Genomic DNA, 23,811 nt, shown 5'->3' with positions numbered 1-23,811 from the left:
CTACTGTCCGTATTTAACTGCAGAACCCTTAGTTCTTGTATATTGTCTTTAGATTTCAGTTTTTGCATAAGGCCCTCTACAACAAATCTAATATATGTTCACATAAAGATAGTTTTCCTATTTAAAAGAGACTATTTTTTCTAAACGTCTAAATTCGTTCTAAATTTGGACCCATGTCATGGCCTGCGCCTAAATAAATCCTTACATTAACCTCATATCATACGATATATTTCCTCACACAGAAATGGAATTACAGGTAGACTATCAGACCCATTATTTCTGCCTGTTTTTACGTTGCTTTTGCACTTTATTCAAGGATCAGTCAAAAGACAATCTCATCTCATTTCCAGTTAATCCAAAACACTGCTGCTGAGCTTTTCCTAATTCCACAAGACAAGAGCATATTACACCTATTCCTACCTCTATGTATACGTTGCCTGTGATTTTCAGAAAATATTTTTAAATTTTGTTCTTAAAGGCACTGTGCTTGCAGTAGTGTGTTGACAAACATCTTAAAGTGGAAATCATCCATATCTCTATAGTAACAATAGATCACGACTACTTGAATATGAAAGGGGTCTCATTTAGTGATGAACCAACAGAGACTTATCGCCCCACTTTAGCATCATTCAGCTCATTGTTTTGATTTTCCGGCGTGTATCATTACTTTTTTACTTCACTCTCACTGCTGCTATTGCTTCTCCAAATGAATGTTGCTTCATATCTGCTGGATCTATAAATGGTCAAGTCAAGTCATTTTTTATTTATATAGCCCAATATCACAAATCACAAATTTGCCTGAAGGGGCTTTACAATCTGTACAGCATACAGCTCCCTTAGACCCTCGATTTCAATAAGAAAAAACTCCCCCAAAACACTTTAACAGGGAAAAAAAAGGAAGTTGTTTGCTGGTTCATATGTATAATTAAAGGAGATATATTATGCACATTTCCATGTCTATATTTATATTCTGGGCTTCTACTGGTATATCTTTGCATGATTTACAGTTCAAAAACTCTTATTTAACTCATATTGACCCTTCATGCAGCCTCTCAGTTCAGCCTCAGTCTGAAACAGGCCGTTTTAGTTCCTGTCTCTTTAAGATCCTCTCTAGGAGCTCGCTGTTCTGATTGGCCAGATTGCAGAGGTTGCGTCTTGGCTGACTTCTAGCGGCTCAGGAGGTTATGTCAATAAACCATGTAACAAACTATAGTAGTAGGATTTCACTACATTTTCTCGTTCTTTATTTCACATGTCAACAGCCGAAATCTGATCCAAAATATGCAAGTGGACAACACAAACAACACATGGAAAAACTTTAGCAACAAAGGCTCCGGAACGGACAGCCCTTTATGGGCATGCGCAGCTCATCAGCAAGGTAGAAAAAAACGTTGCAAATGAAGTGTTTTTTGACTTGTAGGGAGTATTTCTACATACGTTCACCTCAAGTGATTTTGGACCTTTGACCATGTTTAACATAAACATCCAACATTGTTACAATATATAAATAACAAAAACCAAAAAAAGCATGCAGTATGTCCCCTTTAAGATAAAGAACATGCCTTTGAGAGTTTTTGTCAACATGCGATTATAAGATCCTCTCTAAAACTGGTATCGAAATATAACAAACAAATATGAAAACTAGCTTCATGTAACATTGTGTAAAGTTGGACACTGTGTGAATGTCTGTGTGTGTGTGCATCTGTTGTGGGTGTATGTATTTATGTTGCATGACGCAGATCATCAGTTTTGAGAGGCAACTTTAGGTCAATCTTGTGGAGAAAGTAAAACAGAGGAGCAGTCCTTCTTGTGGTTAATAGCTGCAGTTATGAAATACGACTGGTTAAAGCATGTAAAGCACTCTCTTATTGTAAATGTGCAGTTGATTAAGCTACCATGTCGAACAAGAAGCAGAAATGTTTTCAGACTGATATATGCCACAGTGTTTGGCAAAAACAGCTAAATGTTTGCCTCATCACTCCTCGGTTTACAGGGCTCATTCACAGTTATTCCCTTTCAGTCCCTCTGTATTTCTTTGCTTCATGATTCCTTTATTAACAGCATCTCATCAAACACACAAACGCCTAGAGGTCTTTGGGAAAGCCTTGCTTAACTGCACTGGCATAAATATGTGCGCAAGAGAGATCCAGTGATGTGATTCAACCCTCTGATGTCTCTCATAGAGGACATTGGCTGAGAAATTATTAATTAGTTTTGCACAAGAGCGGTAGGCTGGAAATACTATCAGCTATACTTAGGGCTGTAAACTTTGGATCCTATAGACTTGTATGTCAGTGGACAGGATGGCTTGTTATAACTCTTACATTTAAATTGCATATTTCTATCCATTGTATGACTATAATGGCTGTATGATCCCTGCAGTCACTGTATAAAGTCAATCAGTCTCATATCTTTAGTACACAATGGATTTCCATGTGATAAAAAATAACACTACGTGATAAGGAATGTAACTTTGATATCAGTAAATCACAACTGTAAAAGCAACGACAGCAGGGGCGAGCTGTATTAGGTTGATTAACGCCAATATGTGTCAGCTATAAAAAGCACTTTGACATAGACATTTCAAAGTAACATGAAGCAACTAACCGAGCACCAAAGAGGCCAAATTAAAAACTGCAAAGTTATTTGATGGCTCAATGAGAACAGTCTCAAAACTCATGACAGGATGAGCCAAATTTGGACAAACTGCTCTGGCAGTGGGGAGCAGCAGTGGCACATCAAAACTCACCAACAGACATACAGACATTTTTAAATGTATTAATAGGTATACATGTGAGCGAGTGTTTCATATAATTGTACTTGGATGGCAGTGCAACTTTGAGCATCACAAGAACTGCCGTTAGGTGAGATCTGTCACGGTGGTGTCCTGTTGCTACTCAAGTGAATGCAATTTATAAAGGTAAAACTTAATCACTGGTTCAGACAACAACTGCATTTCATCTACTAATCATTTTTTAATTAAAGGTTACGTAATGTGTGGCTAATTTTGAAAGAATATTGATAATTCACAATGTCAGTCAGCCCCTTCCCCTTCTGTCTCGTCATCTGTCTTGTCACTTGGCCTGCGGTTATTTATTTTTACCTGTGCTAAGTGGAGATAAACAGGAGGACCCTAAGAGAAGAGGTCAGTTGGTATGTGATTGGTACTAACAGAAAAGTTACTTAGGAACTTTAGTTTCCCAAACCATTGACTTCTTCAAGTGAATAAGTAGCAACATTATGAAGTTTCTGGTTCAGAGCGCAGCTTAATTTCAGCTTGAAACAGGATCTCCCAAAATTTTTATTTTTGGGACACTCACCTCAAGGTTTTATCCATTTACTGCAACAATTTTAGTTCAGCAGTGTGGCTCTGGTTATGTGATGATCTGGAACAAATTGGAGCAAGCTGGACACACTGAGCTCACAAACCCCCCTGGCAGAGCCTCAGTTACACAATATCTGATGAACATGAACAAAATATTCAAAATTCACAAACAACAGAATGCTAATACAGTATATATACAGTATATATTTATATGGACTGGCTATTGAGAGAGATAGGTCGTGGACGTACATGATTAAATAATGTATGGAACATGTGACAATAAAATGACTAAAATGACAACATTTTTCACTATTTCTGTGAAATAGGTGCAGAATTCTTCTATCAGTGTTCTCATTCACACTATAAAACTTCTCTGCCGCTCTGGTGTCACTGTATTCAGAGCTCAGAAGTGCACCTTCGCTTTGTGATAGTCCCCCAATGTTCGGAACTGGTGGCTCTTTCGAGCAGATTTAGTGGTGTGTAGGAGTCAGACAGACATCTTTCTCTGTCTTTCTTGATCTGGTGGTATAGAGAGGGACTTAAACTCCCACTCTCTTTTCAGTGGCATTGTAAAAATTGCCTCAGATTCCTCCTCTGTTCTCTTTTGTTTACCCAAGTGTCTGCAGAAGTTCAGCAAATAGGTCGGAAGATGTACCAAAGGCAGAGTGACCCACAGACACCTGTTGCTTCATAATATACTGTATGTATGTGTATTTGTGTGTAGGGTGTACGATTCAGGTTGGCATCAGCCAGATAATGGCCTGACCTAACATGGGGTGTTGGCAACAAAAATGAACACTGGATGCAACAATCGTTCATTTTACCCCACGTAGTGGAAGACAACCGATGCAACTTCTTTCATATGTGTGTCAGTTCAGCGTATAGACTGCCATGTCTCTCAGCCAAGTTGTTGGAATAATTTATAACTCCATGATCTCCTAATCTGACACAGTGACCATCTCAACAGACAAAAATATATCTATGTCTTATCCCAGCAGAAAACAGTATGAAAGGTTGAGATCTATGAATATTTGGACTGTTCAGAAAGGTGGACGTTCTGTAATTATTTGTAGACCTCCTGGACACATCCCACAATTCACACTGTGGAAATGGTAGTTTTAAAGGGGACATAAGATGCACATTTCCAGGTCCATATTTTTATTCTGGGCTCTACTGGAATATCTTTGCATGATTTACCATTAAAAAACTCTTTATGTATCTTATACTGGCCCTTTATGCAGCCCCTCAGTTCAGCCTCTGTCTGAAACAGGCTGTTTTAGCTCCTGTCTCTTTAAGGCCCCCCTCCTGAGGAGCCCCGTCTGTTCTGATTGGCCAGCTTCCCCCAAGGGCTACGTAAACTGACAGTAGTAGGATTTCACTTCTTTTTCTCTCTACTCAAAATGTCAATTTCCCAAATACATCGTTCATGTTTGAGCTGAAATCTGACCAAAAATATGCGAGTGAACAAAGCAAATAACCCATGGAACAACTTTAGCAGATTTAGAAACAGATGGCTGTTTGTGGGCATGCATGAACAATCTGACGCAAGTTTGATGGGGAAGTAGAGGTAACTTTGCAATCTGAGCGTTCAGAGCAGGTTGAAACCTGAGATTTTGACTTGCAAGGAACATTTTTACATACGTTAACCTCAAGTTTTGGAACTGTGAGAACGTTTAACATAAACATCTGACATCATAACTATATAAATGACAGAAAATCACAAAAAGTATGATATGTCAACTTAAACCTACTGAAATCATTCTCCACTGTGCCCAAATGGTCACAGGGGACAGTGACAGACTAATTCTTCCTTAACTCATTTACTTCTAGTCTATACTTTGGTCACATGGGATAATCTACAGTATTTATATGGCGTCCAAAAGGGTTTACAAAGCTGGCTTATGGTCCATTTAAATCTTGTCCATTCATCCATTTTCTAAAATGAGTCACAGGGGCTGGAACCTATTCCAGCATGAATTGGATGTCAACCAATTTATGCTGGAATAGGTGGAAGGTGGAAATCACTTTGCAGATTCAATACCGTTTTGTTCAGTTTAAAGATTTGTAGTCACTCTATAGTACTGTGGCTTTTACTGCCTTTCAGTAAACTTTTAACCAGGAAGTAATTATGGCTGAGCTGACAGCAGTGCTCTCAGTCAACAGTGAGCGGCTCCACGGCTAAAATTTACTGATTCATTTAATGCCAACGGTGATTCCGTCTAGTTAGTTCACTTTGTAGATTTCAGTGATGAAGATTTGTTTGTACATGTGCTGTTGGGTAAGAGGTGGTGTTCACCCTGGAAAAGTCACCACTCGATCACAAGGCATCAACACCCATAATTAAGAGTTTCCAATTCACATCATCGGCCTGCTGGCAGAAACTGGAGCGCCCAGATGAAACTTGCACAGCCACAGGGGGAAAGTGGAAACTCGACACAAAAAGGCCACAGTTCTCTCTGCTAGGCAACAGGGCGAACTGCTGAGCCACCGTGCTACAGTATCATTAACATAATGCATTTATCATAAAGGTTAATTTGCAACAAATTTCATTATGCAGAAAAGATGACACACTGTGCATACAGCACTTAGAAGAATTTGCAAATTAATGAGATTCCAAGAATTCAGTGGCCACAGAAATGTTATCATAAATTGACAAGCTAGTTATTAGTAGATGAATAATATCAAATTAGATTAGTCAAACAATGTTTAATTATCTTGATTATAGCAAATTAAATTTGGCTGGACTGCCTCTTGCCTCTTGCCTGTCAGACTAATTTCAAGATAGATAGATAGAAATACCATGTATGTCACTATTTTAGAAAACATGAATCTTTTCCAGGCAAATACTGTACACGTAATGTAGACGTAATCTATATATTTATGCTGCCAGGAAGTCTCACACAATCACACACACACACACACACACACACACACACACAGATTGAGTCTCTATATTTTGTTTGCTGAAAGTGCTTTAACAGCAGCATATAAAAATAGGCTCAGAGGAGTCAGAATCTTTAAACGGTTCCTTTACAAGAAAATGCTTACAGTGCGATGCTTTGTTTTCATGTTCATGTACTTTTATTCATCCTCACATCATTATCCCAGCTATTCAACTTGAGGATGACTGACGCACAGTAGTGTGTTAGCAGTAACTGAATGGGTCGATTGCTTTATTAATAGTAACATGTTTTAGTGATTGTGTCCACGTTTTTGGAGGGTGTGGTGACTCATATCTTGTTGACATGGAGACCAAAATAGCAGCCAAATGGAAGAGGACATTCAGTCTACCCTTGAGACTTTGCATGATGGTGAAGAAAATGGAGAAAGATATAGAGGAGTGACAGAAGGAGAGAAGAGAGCTTAGAGAACTAAGGTTTGTGTTGTGTAAGCCAATGGTGAGTCACACTCACCGTTTGAATCTTGAGAACTAATAGAAAATCGTTTGTTTTCTCTCACTAGGGAGTGGGTTAACTCTGCGAGGACAAAAAAGGAAACAGCATGAATTATAAGATTCTATCTGACGTTTTTGTGAAAAATGGGTTATTCATATGAAACTATTCTTTGACATGTTATCACCATTTTGTATCAGTTTATTTTTTGTTTTCTGTATTATTGGCCCTAAATTTGAGAAAAGAAAAGGTTTTATCTCAAAAATCAATCTCAAACTTAGTGCTATAAGGTTCCATCTTCCAAGCACCAATCAGTGCTTGGAAGGTGGACTGGAGGGTAGGCTTGCCGCAATAGTCAATGTTACCGATGTTACACGGTGTTGGGAAATAACATCGATTACTTGCCCACCACCCATACTCTCGTTTTTGCTTTTTTATAGAAATAAAACCCATTTAGTTAATTTTCACGTATCCGCGCCCATGTTCATCAAATAAAAAAAATTATAATTTGTAAAATACTAAGCGTGTTTTCAATACTTAGTTGGACAACGGACACTACTGCTCCATGAGTCCACTGCAGTAGGGTTGCAGCAAAAAGTAGCAGAGTGAGATGTCTGTCCTCCCTTCTGCTCTCTGCTGTAAACAAACGTAACGCTAGCTGTTAGTGAGCAGCTGCTCTCATGTCTCTCTGGGTCTTGGTGCTTGTTTTTGGCAAAAACTCCAGCTCTTAGCCTGCTTTTGGTGTGTCTCTCTCTGGAAGGCAGACGGGTTGCTCCAGTTCTGGTTCTAAGCGGTGGTCGTCTTCTGGCGTGTCCCTGTGTCTGTGTGAGCTGCGGAACGGCTATGCACAGAGGACGAGGGCTGGCACTAACTCTTAAGTAAGGAGAAGACCTAAAATGAAAATCTAATGTTAAAAAGCGAATATCTTATCTTGTAAAATGTCCAGTGTAACTGGTAACACCAGTGTTGTCACAAGTTTATTAATCAATGGGAAAATTTCCTCACCGTGGCATCTCTACTGGAGGACCAATCAGCTTCCGCCTCTTTACCATATGACCTCACTGCTCTGTGACTGTGGCTAAAGGAGCTGAAAAGATCATGAAATGTTGCTCAATCTTAAGTTTTGAAACCTCAAAATTGATTATTTTATCAAAATCATTATGAATAACTCTGATACAAACACCAACTGAGTCGGAAGTCTTTTTCTTGATTCTTGTAAATTCGGTAGCAGAGAAAGACAAGAAAGGCTCTGAAAGGACAAACAGTAGCCACAGACAGCAGGGAGGAAATATCAGCAAACAAATGGAGAAACATTTCTGTTTTTTCTAATTGTCTTGTAATTCCGTTGTTGGTAAAACTTTATGAACTATAATACTAGTTCAAATCTGTCAGTGAAAACCAAATGTAGATGTATCAAAATTTAAAACATGCAGCTAAATTGATGTCTGTGCTTAAATATCTTGAATTGTAACTCCCTTTACTAGTTCATACATTGCATTGCAGAGTGACATGAGAATGTGATTCACTAAGTGCATTAAATACTCTCACAGTAGGTCAGGTGAGGTTTGGAGATGTAGGAACTGCCCTGCTCAGAAGTCTCATAACATAACCCAGCAATGTGTCAACATTGCAACAGATTTTTTACCAGTTTGAACACTGATTGTACTATTTACAGGTCAGAGGTGAAACATTTTGACATTTCAGATTTTTCTGAGATTGTTGGAGTTTAAAGGTACCCTGTGGAGATTTTGACCACTAGTAGTGCTATGTAGCAATGGTTTATGAGTGGGTCCCCATTTTGTGTGTATTACATGCATGCACAAACATGTGGCAGTGCGATACACATATCTGCTGTTAACGTCCACACAGACTGACAGTTGGCAGGGCTAACGCACCAAGAAATGCAGTAATGTGCCAAGAAAGGCAGAAGCTAGCAAACATGGATTTAAACAATACAGGAGTTAAAATTTTATTGATTTTTAAAAATCTGAAAATGTTTAATGAGGAAGGAAACGCTTTTTACATATTTGTTAGACCTGAAGAATACATACAATGTTTTTCAGTGAGAAAAAAATGGATGTAAATTATATTGACCCCTATCTGTAGCCTTTAAAAGCTTCACACATTGAAGCCTAATATGAAAGTTGTGACATTTCGAGGTCTTCCCCTGAAGAACCAGGAGAACCTCCACAGCTTCAACCTAAGAAAATATAACCTCTGACCAGTTTGTTAGACAGCTTTTTCTTCAATTAATTTCATCTATCAACAGTAAACAACAGACTTAGATGGCATTTGCTTTGTCAATAATTCTGGGCCAAACATGTCACAAACTTGCAACCTTTTAACTGATTTTCGTTCCCCACCCCCTACGCACCGCACTGTTCAAATTACACCACTGTTTCTTTTTATTGTCTACACCCAGTAGACTTTGTGGGCATACAAAAGGAAAGCAGCATGGTTTTCCGGTGCTCCATCAATTGCAAATGTAGTTTCACAATGAACAGGCAGGATAAGCCAAACCTCGCCATCAGCGGGACTTTCAGATTGAGAGGCTGAAAATTAATCTGACAGCATGCTTTCAAAAGACAGCCTGGAGCTACAGGACACACACGGGCTAATATGTGTTTCTATGTCTCTCTAGCCTCTGTGGTTTTCAATTATTATGTTTTGGGACTGTTTGGGCAGAGTTTCACACTGGGTTGCTCTTTGTGGCTAAAAAAGCCCACATTTAATTTACCATGTGTTTTTCTTGTTAAATATATTCTCCTGATAACAGTTTGTAAATGACTTATTTCCAGGGAATGAGCCAGATTTATTTAAAAGCACAGATGCTCGACAGTAAAAATAAAAACATCGGAAACAACAGCAAGGCACCATTATAGTGTTTATGAAGACAACTTATTAATTAGTTGTCATAAGGCATTTATTATTATATTGTTAAGCATTTTTACACCATTTACTATGTATTTATTGCTTTGCATTGCATGATTTAATCCAATATTATGTATGCTTACATGTTATTAGTAAACTTTAAAGCAACTGTCATGATTTGCACTGATTCTTGAAAAAATCTTTTTGGTAAATTTGCCCCTTTTGAAGAAACTGGGAACACATTTTTCTGGGGATGCAACAGACTGTGAACTCCATGATAGATTTTACTGTCAGTTCTGAACATTGACAGAAGTCAGTCTGAATAAGGCACATCTTGTTCATCTGAGAGGATACAATATATCAGACATTTGTCACCAAGTCGAGAGAAACAACAGTGAGCACTGTACTGATGCTAACATTCTTGACACAAGAATATAGCTTGAGGGGACAGTACCACAATGAGCAGTTATACAGACAGAGAGGATGAATGACAGGACCACATAGGCTGATCATGCAAGAATGCAATTACTGGACATGCATTCTGCAAGATTTTACAGGGTAATTTGGGGGATAAAATGTCTTAACTTACCGAAAAATTGTTCCACAGTGTTCTTTGGCTGAGAGAATTTCCACAAAAATGACAACTGAAACATCTGCACTAATACGTGAGAGTGTCTTCATTAACTTCTAACAACCATTCTTTTTATTAAAAAACCTGGAACAATTTGCCCTCTTTTGCTGGTAAGGCATTATATCCATGAGTAACTTTTAATGAGAGAGGTAGCTTTAGGCCTTAAGACTGAGATGCTTCTTTAGAGCAATTTGTCCTCCATTGCTGCTGAGGAATTATATCCATGAGTAACCTTTAATATGAGAATGTTAGCTGTAGGCCTTAATAGTTAACATTTCTAGGTCACCATATCCGCAAGCCTCATCTATCTGAGTCAGTACAACACGATCCGGTTTCTATTTAGTTCCACGACCACAGGTTCATAGTAAATGTAGTAGCTCTCGGTTGGGCAATATGAAATTGGTGTAAATGACACTCATGAGCAACAATTGCACATTGAGACTTGAATGGCGACAATTATGTATGTCCTCAAAGACCCCTTTCACTGGCTCAAAAACAGCAATGTCCCAAGGTTATTTATATAATACTGTCTGAACAAAATGACAAGTGCTTCATTACCTTGAAATGCCAAAAAAAGTCTTTATTTTCATTAGTTCACTTCACAGCCCTCTCTGTTTCTATGATCTTTTTGCCTGAGATACTCCTTATTTGTGTCAGCTATGGTCATCAGACAAAGAAGCTTTATTATAGTCTGAGAATGACGATCATCGGACATCCAAGGCCGTTCTAGAAGAAGGTGATCATTGTGACCACTGACACTTGTCTGAGGACAGAGAGATAGCGTCATCTGGCGTTACGGTCACACTATCCCTTACTTGCTAATAACTGTTCTAGCCTTATTGTCCCTCAGGCTTGCCTTTCTTATTGAACATCAGAGATAAGAAGAACATCCAAGCAGCGAGAGACAAAAAATGCCATTTTCACCGTAAACACTGGTGCTATCTTGTATAATAACAGGACAAAGAATTCAAACTCTGCGGCAGAAGATGTAAAATAACCAAGGTTGTGTTCTGCATGAACAGGAAATCAGAGCTGTATGAAAGAACTGTCTGACTCAAGAATCTGTGTTAGCCATATCAAAGCAATTTCATGGAATTAGTGGTGTATGTTGCATCACGTCTGCTCAACCACTATTGAGGCTAAAAGTGTAAAATTTGCCCTGAGGATGCTGAAAGGGCAAGACGTCATGTTATCACCTACATTAAGAGGGTTTATTGAGTGCACTTGGCAACTTTTAGACTCACGTTTTTTTTTCACTTATCCGACTTACATAACAGATACACTTCCTTTTTAACAAATGAGAAAATCCACATCTAGTCCTAGAGACACAAGTCTCTCATTACCCAATCCCTGTTTTTTACACTTCAAGTCTATTTCTTTAGTAATTATCTTACTAACCTCAAGCTGACTCCATTGCATGTGTTGAATGTGTCTTTTATTTGGCCACTTTAGGGCAGTGCAACTAGCTGTAAACACAACATACAGCAAACATGTTAGTGAACAGTTGCCTATTTACACATCAAGCACACATTTCAGGAGATCTGATGAATGCAAGTCCAATATTCACTTTCTTTTTTGTTCTGTTTTGGTCTCCACCAACTCCTGAGGGAAATATCAGAGTCTTTAGTTGCTAAATGCTCTACTATGTTCACCGGCTAGTCGCTAACTTTGTCTGTCTGCCGTTTGGTGCTGAGCAGGTAATGCACAGTCGCTTTTTAGAGCTATTTTTTAGAACTGCATGCTAAAGATGGAAACGGTGCAGTGAGAGTAAACCAAAACAGCAAAGTTGCAGGCCATAAAACCAAAACAATGTACCCAAAGATGCTTAAAAGCTCCATAGAACTGAGGGGAACTGCAGTCGGGTGATATTTCTTTGTGGCGACATTCTCTTTCACATAACACGTATCTCTTTCACCTAGCCATCTCACCCACTTTTAATATAATAACATTGATTAGAGCAGCTGTTGCAACTTGGTTGAGGTGGATCTAATATACCGCTGGCTAGTTTAATTTAAACAATTCATCCTATTTTACAAGGTGATCAAAAAGTTTTGTATGTAAAAACTTGATCTACAAAGTAACTAGCAACTAAAGCAGTAAAATAAATGTAGTGGAGTTATTAATGTTTAGTAGAATTACCTCAAAATTGTTAGTTACTGAGTTACCACCACTGGGATTACTTTATTTATTTATTGTGGTTATTTGATCAACTGTTTTATTCTATCTAATGTTTGCATTTATTTTATGCTGTTCAAATTATTTTCCTTTTTCTTCCCTTACTTCTGCTTCTTTATAAAGACACTCTGACACCAGAGATGACATTGTGGTACAGCATACTGACACACTTCCATACTATACTTTATTAATCTATTACTGTAAGTGAAGTGCATTTGTTTTCACAGTTTTCGTTTCGCTGAACTCAGCATATGCACAGTTTATATTTCAGTATGGTGTAATACTCCTGGGGGGCAAAAATTCATGACCATTGAGAGAAAGGAAAATAGTTTGGAGCACTGAGAAATTCTAACCACTGTGGGGTAGTGTTTCTCTTCATAAGAATTTGGCTACACCAACAACTGTGTTAAGAATGTAACTATTATTAAAATTAATGTACACTTCTGGCTGAATATCTGTGCTCTTTGGATGAAACAAATATCATAGCACACCTTTCTGTAATTCTCCAGTGCTGACATACTGGCCTTAAAGACAAAAACTATAAATTAGGTTTGTTTTCCTTTACTTACTCACGGTGAATTTTCTTTCACATATGTCTCAGAATACTTTGCATCATTATTTTAACTGTTTAAATAATGTGTGGTTTAGATGAAAGTGTAGTTGAGTTCAGCTGAAATACCAGACCCCTAATATCTGGTGTCCCATCTCAGATGATGTAATTTTGTTGAATAAACAAGGCATACCAGTGTGTTTGTCTTTTTCAATGCTGGAAAACAGGCTGAATGGAGGAACTGAAGAAAACACCCTATTTAAGTACTAAAATTCTTGACCAAAATACATTGTGGAGACAATCTCATATCGTTTTTAGGTATTTTTATGTATTTTAAGTCTGTCTTTTACATCTACATAGGCTCTTCTCTTTCACACAAAATAAAACAGAAAATAAATAAATAAAAAGGGGTTAGCGTTGGTATCCAATGAGATTATTTTAAGAAACACTGCCCCTCAGAGCATGTTTTCAACCACATCAGTAGACACAAACATGATTTTACACATAGAAAGTTGGTTAAGACAAGTGTTAAGACCCAAAATTAGCAGATAAAATGTTCTGTGTTAATTTAGTTTCAGTGCAGAATGGTGCCAGTGAATTCTGGTCAATCTGTGTTGTTTACTGTTGGGCCTTTTGGAGGTTTCAGTGAAATCATTCAAGAAAACATACTGGAAGGTGCCCACTTGATAACTTCATCAATACATATTTGCTTGGGTTTTGTTTTATTCTGCTAGGTGGTACTGTATATACACACATACCTAAAATAATACCTAAAAACAAATCATTTTTTGTAAGATTTTGCTCTTTTTGTTTGACTTGCATAAGCACATGGCTTGCTCATTTCAGCATTGCTCCAACAAATACTTTGACTGGTCGATTGAAAACCAATTTTAATGACAGGTCTTAGTGCAGAGACCTGGCATCAATTAAAAAGTGATTACTGTTGATTAAAGGTCTCCTTATACTTGCTATCCCCACCACTCTCTGCTTATGTCTTAAAATATCTCACAAGAAGACAGGGAAAGTGGAAAGTGTTACTCCCATCAAATGAGACTGATATGAACTGTGGGCCCACTACACAGCTCCAAGAGATCTTAAGCTGAACTACTCTAAGCAACTGCAAAACTAAGCTGTGCTAAAGGAGGCGGGGAGCTTTAGTTAAAAGTGAAAAAATATGCATTCCTACAACTCCAAGGATGTCTTATTGACAAATTGTATGTGATTAGCTAGCAAGGTAGTCAGCAATGTGTGCAAAGCTCGTACCTTCACTGTGAAAACTTCTGAGCCAGGGGAAGTTACACTGAAATGTTATTTATAGTATGTGTTTAACAGTATTATTTAATAATTTTTGTTGCATTGTTGTATGTGATGAAATAGCAATGTTTCATTTATATCAATGCATTAGTGTGATTATTATTAATTATTAATAATATTTTCAGAAATGTGAATCTGACTCTATACCTTTTGGGAAAGTGGGAACGAGTGGAGCTGATGTGACTGGAAATGATTGATGCCACACTGTACACCCCCCACAGATAATGTAATGCTCGTAATCCAATCCCAGTTTCCATATGTGCAGCAGGTGCGCTATGTGCCTCTGGCTACAAGAATACCAAACATAGTCACCCCACCCTGTGCACCTTGAGCCTTGTCTGGTTTACTGCCCTTTCCCACATGCACCACTGATTATCCCATAATGTGGAGGGTGGAGATGCTCTGAGCATCAGGTGCTGTAAGAGTGAATTTCTAAGCGGTGTGTTAAGGAGAGTGGTTTATTCATGGTGGGAATATTTGTGCATAAAAAAAGATGTGGAGGCTGAAGCAAGTTCACTTGCTCAGTAAGAGGTATAAGAGGAGGAATAAGTATGATGTTCATGCCATACAGTGAAAAGAAAGAATGTGAAGGTCTACTGTAGGTGGTGGACAGACATTTGTTTGCTTTCTATGCTGGTATTCTGACCTCTTGTCCTATTTTATGCTTGTTGTTAGAACTGGTATTAAAGTCTTTTCAAATATATCTACAAGTATGCATCTACTATAAATGGTAAATGGACTGTACTTGTGTAGCGCCTTTCTAATCTTCTGACCACTCAAAGCGATTTTTACACTACGAGTACTTATTCTACTCCCCACCCGTCAAACTACACGATGATGTCTCCCCTCTGATTTCAACATGTTAAAATGTCAAGTAACTCTAACTATGCAAAGGTATCTTACACAAGTAAAAATGATTGATTCTAAAATGAAAATGTATTACCTCTTAGTCTAAAATGAGACTGACAAAAACTGTTTTAGTACAATAGTCTTGGCACAAAACTATTGTTGTCTTGGACGTGCATGTATGTATATCAGTATAAACTGCCCTGCATATATTCCCAGTTCCATATTATTCGTGTGAGAGTGTAAGAACATAGCTTACACCTAAAAAACTGAATTCAGTGAACCACCACACAATTAATGCTGAATTAAATTATTATATTTAAAATGTCGTGGATTCCTGATTTCATATGATTTGCTGCTGTCTCATATTTGGTTTTGGCAATAAATGAGCTTAATATCGGAAAGAAAATCCCATGCACCACGAGGATGCTGCTGCAAAATGATGACTCTGATCTGAATTGAACAGCTTGAGAAAGGTCAGTACGGTTAGATGGATTTATAGCAGCAAAGACATTATTGTTTGTTGGTGATGGTGGTGGTGGTGGTTTTAAAAGTTTTTTATTGTCTCATGCTTATTTAACATTCATGTTTTCCACAATATAAATTTAGATGTAGGTAGATGTAGGCGCAGGGGTGTGTGTTGGCACAGCAGCAGTGTATGTGGAGGTGATGGTGGTTCAGTGTCTTTTGATGGTCGCTGTTGATTCATTCTGCTCTTCGTTATTATGCGTGTGTCTGAGTGTTGTGGTTTAAACAGACAAGAAGGTAATATGTAACCCTAAAAACAACAATATGCAACCCCCTCGAGGCAGGAAGTGGGCTGTTTGTCTCTGCATTCTTCAGCTATCCTTTACCTTCATCACCTTTCTGAAGTTTAAAAAAACATGTGGACTTCACTAGTATAATTATGGCAAAAACGCCTGTTTAAACTTGTGTATATTAGTCTAACTAGTAATTACTAGTGATTGCTGTTCTAAAATGTGTTATTATATCTATTTGTTTAGCATCTATTTTGCATAAATTGTCAGGAAATGCAAAACATCCACCACATCCTATTAGTGAGGAAAAACTACTGGTATTTAACTGTATAATCAGAGGTGGGAAGTACTATGCTAAAGCGCAGTTACTTGTACTTTAGTTGGATATTTCCATTTTGTGAAAGTTTATACTTTTGTTCAACTACATTTCAGAGGGAAATACTGTACTTTTTATTCCACCACATTTATTGTATGACTTACCTGTTACTTTTCAGATAGATATTTTACATCATAAAACATATGAGAACTTGAGTATATAAAAGGAGACAGACCTAGCAGTACATTGTCCCACTATAAGCTGGTTATTACTGATATGAAATTTTGAATGAGTTGAATTGAATGAATTAACTAATATTTGAGCATGTTTCACATTGTGGTTTTACATAAAGAATCTGTATATGTCTCCTACCAATGAATGAAAAGATGAAACAGATGAAAATGGCATATTTTAGTTATTGAAATAATATGCATTGTCCCTGTCAAATAAATTAATTTCTAAAGCATTGAAAATTGCTTAAATAATCTGTAAACGTATATGTGCAAGGCTGGATTACCGACCAGGCAAGGCCATGGTGTTCAGGGGCCTGCAGGGGCCCCAAAAAGCCTCAGGTTCATTGTTTTTCAATCGTTGTACTTAATTGAATTTATTGCTAATTTGTTTTTAGAATTTTCATCATAAAGTATAATATACTGGATATCAAGTTCGGTTTTGTATAATTAACAACTCACGGCCCTGTAGAGGGGCACTGTATCAAAATCTAGTATTCAGCCTTTATTTTAGTTAATATTGTGCTCACATGGTGCATATTCCTAAATGAAGTTGTTTTGATTAAACTGTCTCAAACAAACAGCAAACAGAAAACCTGGAGTCAGTATTCCAGTATAGGAGTACTGGTTTTGTTTCTGAGTTGCTCTGTGCACACAAAGCACAAAGGGGGAGGGGAGGTTTAGGGAAGTAAAAAGGGACCCAAGGGACCCAATAACAAAGTTTTGCCCCATGTCCCCTTAACTGTTTAATTTAGCCATGTGAATGAGGAGTGACATTTACTACTCAAAGACAAAAAAAAAGATTCCCCAACAAGCATTTAAAATGAGCCCCCAGAGGTTTGGGGTCACAGCATGTGCCAAAAAATACACAGCAAACATGCAATTCAAAAAAGTCAAATCTATTAATGCACTCTGACATTTGAAACATGAGAAATAGTTGATTTACAAGGAATTAACCTCAATCCTTCCAACTAGGGTCCCTGCAGACCCCACAGGTATACTTTTTTGTCATATCTCACAGGTGCTTTGTTCTATCATTCCAGTCTTTCATGACTTTGTCAATCAATGTGTTGCTAATGACTTCATGTCATTGTTATCTGTCTCTGTTTTAATTAGTGCTTTATATCAATGCATTGTGGTCCCGGGGGACCCCAGTCAAAAACAACCAATTCTGCCTATATGCAGTTTTAATAGATGGAACTATTTATTGAGTTCATGTTTGCCATGGGTCCTAATTTAAAGTATCACACACTATCAGGAGGGGGGTTGGGGCACTCTGTCAGTCATTTTGAAGGCTTTGTGGAAAGATTGTTGGGATAAAAGCTGCAATTTGTATTAAAAAAGTATTTTCGTTTTACAAAATACGCAAATTAACTGTAACTTTCCTAAAACAATCTGTTTTATTTCAGAAGAAATAAGTTAACATTTTTGCTATTATGGTTGTATCTTACAGTATACTCTTAGGGTAGTCCTTGTATGTTAAACATGTTGGTAGGATGAGGGTTAAACAATCATTACTCAGTAACTCTGTGCAGCCTTGTGTGAGCAGCTTTACCTGACTTTTTTTTTTTTTGCAGAGTCCTAGCTGGTTGAGTGTGCAGCCGGTTGGTGCAGGTTTTCAGTGTGTTACAGGCCGGGCCCAGTGCTGCAGGTTGTCCGGTAGGGTGCCTGCCGAGCTACAAGCATGCTGTTGATGTCAGGAGCAAAAGGAGGGGAACGTGAGGAATGGCTGAAAGCTGACGGTGATCTGTAGCAAACAAACCAGGACGTCAAACGATTTGTCCGGTAACTGTTTAACTGACGGTTTCCCCGCCGCCCGGGATCAGCCTCTTTGTAGCGACGCATTAACAGGCACCGCTCGGGTTTTTTTGGTTATTTAATGGGACAACGAAAACGCAAAAAACGCAAGGTAGGCTACCGCTGCTGTCGCCAGCATTGCTACTTTATTTTCATGGACTAATACGACACGCAGGGGGTTTGAGAAATGTTTCACGGCAAGGTAAACCGCTCGTCTTCGAGGACAACGTTGGGGTTTTAACGCTAGCTTAACGTTTAACGTGGATGTTTGTTTTGTATGAAGTGTCCGGACGTTTTATATTGTTTTGAAAAAGCGACGGTTAGGCTTCATCTCTTCATGCCTCAACCGACCAAACCACATGAGAAGTCGACGTCCGGAATAGATTAAACCACAAACAAAGCCCACCCTCCCCTCCTATTTTTTTTAATCGCTTTCACCTGAACCGACGAGGAGAAAATGCGTGTGGATTTGTTTTGGGTATGTTTGTGGTGTTTCCTTCGCCCCGGTGCCACCGGTCAAGGGCAGTCGACTCCGGCCGTTTGTTCGCCCTCATGCAGCTGCGATGAAGATGGGGGTGCAGACTGCTCCGGGAGAGGACTGACCACCGTCCCAACTGGGCTCAGTGCTTTCACTTATTACCTGTAAGTACTAAAAAAAAACCCAAACCCGCATCCACACTTGAAATACAACCCTCAAAACACGTCTGTGCACTTCCAAATGTCTTCACCAGGAAGGCCCCCGTATGGGATGTTGTGTGTTTACAAGTGGGTGATGGACATTCAACATCACAGGGGTAAACTTTGCACAAATGTCTCGCAAGAGGAAATACTCAAGCGAAGATGTTGGGGATGAGTCTCCTGGTTTAGGTTTCTAGTCTGAGTCATAACTCTCAAGGTCTTTTAGTTCAGTTTAAACCACACACAGCTTGACAAGTTGTCTCTAACTTTCCATTGGAGCCAAAAAGTTAAATCCTTAACTGAAACAGCATTATATCAACTCACTCTTTGTGTATAAGATACGTTTTTGGACTGAAGTGAAGAATTATTTTCATATCAATCAATCATTTTGATTGTAAAATGTCAGGAAGTGGTGAAAAATGCCCCACAGAAGTTTCTAAAGTCAAGGTGATGGCTTCAAATTAAACAGTCCAGAAACCCAACCTCATTTATATAAAACAGAGAAAAGCAGCAAATTACTCATATTTGAGATGCTTGAACCAGTGAAGTTTGATTTTATATACTCAATTAAAGACTTACATGTTGCAGATTATATTATGTAAACTAATTGTTTCAGCTCTAGACATGTTAAAAAAGGGGTTTGTTTCAATTTCCATTGCAGCATGGAGTTGATCCAAACAGTGCCTTGTTCCCAGTGTTTAATGTGTAATATAAAAATAATTAGGAGTCAAACTTGTGCCATAATCACATTCTCGCCACAAGTCTGTCACCGCTGCTACTTAAAACTGATTTTTTTTATGAGAGGTACAGTAAATGGGCACCACAGATTAGCTCGTCACATAGTGGTGCAGATACAGTTGATGATTGTTCCTGAAGAAACTCCTCGTTTTATTTCACAACCTCTGGGTTAATCATGAACTAAAGTAACCACCTTGGTACCAGCATTGAAAACAGCAATTTTTTTTGTGGCTTTTTGTAATTACTGTGCTGCCTCAATAAACAAATAGAATAAATTATGAGTTGAAGTTTACGGAGGCGTCTGTCTATTTAAAATGAGGGGTTTTTTTTTTGGTTAAGTAAAATAACCTGTATTTCACTGTTACTTAGCCTAAATGTTAAAGGTTTGCCCTTGTTTTGGGAGATCTCTGTGCATTTTTGCCACCTTTTTTAAGGGGCTTCACTACACCAGAGCCAATATTGTGCCACTTGAAATCACCATTGTTAAGAAAGTGTTAGATAAAGTAAACAGAGGAAGCGTATTCATATACCAGTCTGTCAAGACATGTCACACTAGGCCTGCTGCTTGCAGCTGAAACTCTCAGCATAGTTTTTCCTCTGGGGGAAAAATACTCCCAATTTATTATGGGCAGTCTGACATTTCAGTCTCTACATGAAACAATGTTTTCACAAAGTGATATCACAGTCCTGACTGCCACTCTGCTAGTCTACTTTATGTCAAAATGGAGACCAATGTGTTGTTTTCAAGATTGTGCTATCTTCTTGTCTCGCAGTGTACTTGCACATGGTTATCTAAATGCTCTGTGACAGGTTTTAAACACTGAGCCGCCTAATATATTCAGTTCAAACTCTTAAAGTATGTGAAAGGTTGTTTGTCCCTGTCGCTGTCTTACTCTCATTTGTTCTCCTGGTCTCTTGAACTTTAGTTGTCCTCTCCCACTCCCTCCGTCTTTTGTATGTGGAGCACTGGGGTTAGGGATCATGATGGATTAGTGAGACATATTGCAGCTGCAAGAGCTCCTTCTCTCAGGGCTAACGCACCAACAATAGTGTGCTGATATGTAAAGGAAAAATCTCATATACGAGTGTTTTGTCATGACAGTATTTGAGCCGAACGTCAACAAATTACTTTGTAGTCACCGTGTCTTAAGTGTCAGCGTGATAGCGTTGAGAGAAAAATCTAGTTTGGTCTGTGCTAATGGGTAGGAAGGTGTGTACATTTAAAGATACAAACACACATAGACACACATAATGGAGGAAACAGACAGATACAAGATAGTGTTTTGTAAGCCTCAAATGTTAGGAAAATTCCTCATTACAGGGATTAGTATTTAATTATTTTACTTTTCTACCATTATTCATGTGTTTTACTTTAAAAATAACTTGTGGTAACAAAAGACCACGCATTTTACAATAAATCATATGACAACACTGGAGTGGACTCTTACCTACAGCCCACAGGGGCTTGAGTTTTGGCTTCTGTAATGGAAACAGCCTTGTCACAGAAAAGCAGATGAGAGAAAAGAGGAGGCCCCTCAGCCAGTAACAAAGCAAACACTCCTTTTGAAGGTATGTAGTTTACCTGCCACTGAATCTCTGCACAGGTTTCTTTTTTCCCCGTGTTGGTATAGTGTCTGTGTGAACTCTTGTGCATTTTAAGGCACTGAAAGGGGGTTGCTACTGCTTCTATCCTAGTTGTGCTGTGTCCTTTCATAGTGTGAACAAGGTTGAGACTTAGGGGAAAAAGGAGGGGTGGCATCAGGGGTCTTGCACTCTACTGGTGGAGCTCGCCGGCTTCACCATTGGTGCCCTCAATCCATTTTTAACTGAATGATACTTTTGTTCTTGGTCAGCAGAGGTGAAAGGAGCCAGTCAGTGGTTCCCGCTCCCAAACAGGATGACTTGTAGATGGGAGAATATTAACACTCTCTCCCCCTCTCTGACTCCCCCAACCCTGACCTCCACTTGCACACCTATTCCCACCCCCCCGTCACACAGTTTCTAAGGGCTAATGATTGTATGTTTTCTCAGGTCTTGTGCCGAGTATCCAAAAACTAAATATCACCACCAAGTTAAGTTTGGAAGAAATTTAAGGTTTTATCTGTCTTTGAACATAGCAGTTTACTTTGTGTTTTGACTGGTTAAAACAGCGGTTCATCGCTCAGAGGGTAAGACTGTGATGTCTTTTGGGACTCTAAAGACCCTGTGAGAGGGTACAAGGACAATGAAGAGGACATTTTAAAGAGTGATGGTTGAATGTTTGGAAGTGAGTTTGAACATAACAGAAAGATTATGTATTTGCAAGGTTTTGATCTTTGACCACAATTTTAAGTAGATGACATCTATTTAAGTGAACTATAAAGAACTATGAAGTATAGTAGCCCTTATTTGGAGCACAAGGAAACGATGCTAATTGCTAAATTGCTGTGCTGAACCTGCTGTTGGTGTTTGTAATTAAAGTGGAGTAATAAAAGTCAGTTAGCTGGTGTCTTATGCAGTAAATTATGGACGTATTTAGTATGAATATGAATTAACTGTCTATAAATTACATACACTGTATTGGACAGACTCAATTAGATTTTGACAAAACTGTCCAGAGCAATGCTTATCATTTGTTCCCGTGTTTTCAGCATTACATTGATAGACAACTATGTGCACTACAGTGTTTGTTTAATTGTACATTACACATACACTATGTTGAACATCTTTTATTGGTTATTTTTGAGGAAATAATGATGCATTGTTCTACTGGTAAACAGGAGAAATTATTATTTTTGACAGATGAATTTACTGTTGTCAAGTGTGTTGTAGAAATAAAGCTAGTTGTGAATCAATGACATGTACAAAAGTTAGAAAGACTTTAGGGACATATTTCCAGACAACAAACAAAAAGTTACCAAAAAGCAGTTTACCTTCAATTTTAGCCACTTTAGTGTCTCAGTACTTAAACTAAATGCTAATGCACAATGATGATGCTGACATGCTGATGTTGAGCAGATACAATACTTTCCATGTTAACCATCTTAGTTTAATGTGTCATGCTAACATTTTCTAATTAGTGCTAAACACAGAGTACAGCTGAAGGGAATGTCATTAGTTTCGCAGGTATTTGATCATAAACTGAAGTATAGAGGAAATTAAATGATTGGATAACCAAAGTTATTACAGTTCATCCTGAGGGGGACAGGAGCTGTTGATGCGTGTTCCAAATCTCATGGCAATCCATCCAATAGTTGTTGAGTGAACCTCATGGTGGCGCTAGAGGAAAAGTCAGTGGATCACCAAAGTCAGAGGGATTCATCCACTGGGGACCATGAATGTCTGGTAAATATTGAATGGCAATCCATTCAATAGTTGTTGAGATATTTCAGTCTGGACCAAAGTGGTTGACAGACTGACAGACTGACATTGCCATGCTGCTAACAAGTCTAAAAATGTGTAAATTGTTAAATCAGTAGGGAGACATGGGAAGCTCTTCCACACCTGGAAGTCTGGTTTCACTTGTTGTGGAAAGGGATAAAGCCAGAAGAAAAAGGTAAAGGAAGTGAACATATGATTTGCATTCCAACATATGTAAATCCTAATATAGAGATGCAAAATCCTTGCTAGTACTATAAAAAAGGTTGGAAATGGAATCAAATGTATACCACTATTACATGTAGACTCTGTATTTGGCACTTGAATGTAGCTGTAGTTGAAAGAATTGCCTTTATTTAAGTCTTTTCTCTATTAAAGGTTTGAATTCATTGCGGTATCACACTGTGTTTGGAAGCCTTTTTTATACAATTCAGAACAGGGTCATAATTAGAGGCAAGATTTCAGTATTAATAAAAGATAATTACATAATTGTAAATTGTTGTCTGAGGCTGTGTTTCCTTATTACTAGAGACCTGATATTAAAAATATTCAACCACACTTAGTGGAAGCTTTAGAGCTGTGTGCTGTAACGCTTTGTTGCCACTGACTGTGCAGTAAAAACAGCAGCTGCAGTCAACAGTGTCTGCGCTAGATCAACCCCGGTACTGAATGATGTGCACTCTGAAGTGTTTTGACAGAGCTCACAGCCCAATACATAGTGATGTACTTAAACTGTAAGTTAAAAATAGAAGCTAAAAAGACATTTTAGGTAGCACATAAAGCGGATAGTATAAACAGCAATATTCAGTAAAATCAAAACATCACACAAACTC

The 23,811-nt window shown here is 38.3% G+C and overlaps 1 protein-coding gene and 1 long non-coding RNA gene across 2 annotated transcripts in view; one reads left to right on the top strand and one right to left on the bottom strand.

The window, feature by feature from the left end:
- Window positions 1-5,957: 5,957 nt before the first annotated feature.
- On the bottom strand, window positions 5,958-18,029 carry LOC121894402. Its single transcript, XR_006095529.1, has 3 exons — window positions 17,964-18,029; window positions 7,723-7,804; window positions 5,958-7,608 (listed from the first exon to the last, which is right to left on the bottom strand). It is a non-coding gene; the product is annotated as an uncharacterized LOC121894402 (long non-coding RNA).
- lgr4 (leucine-rich repeat containing G protein-coupled receptor 4) overlaps window positions 17,773-23,811 on the top strand; it is a 36,592-nt gene continuing 30,553 nt past the window's right edge. Inside the window, exon 1 of the mRNA XM_042406965.1 lies at window positions 17,773-18,847. Coding sequence (XP_042262899.1) covers window positions 18,663-18,847 — 185 coding nt within the window. The 5' untranslated portion in view covers window positions 17,773-18,662. The remainder of the gene's footprint in view (window positions 18,848-23,811) is intronic.

The sequence above is a fragment of the Thunnus maccoyii genome, chromosome 1 (assembly GCF_910596095.1).
Source record: "Thunnus maccoyii chromosome 1, fThuMac1.1, whole genome shotgun sequence".
In the NCBI taxonomy this organism is placed as follows: Eukaryota; Metazoa; Chordata; class Actinopteri; order Scombriformes; family Scombridae; genus Thunnus; species Thunnus maccoyii.
Note: the sequence above shows the minus strand (reverse complement) of the source record. Positions and strands in the feature narration are given on the sequence as shown.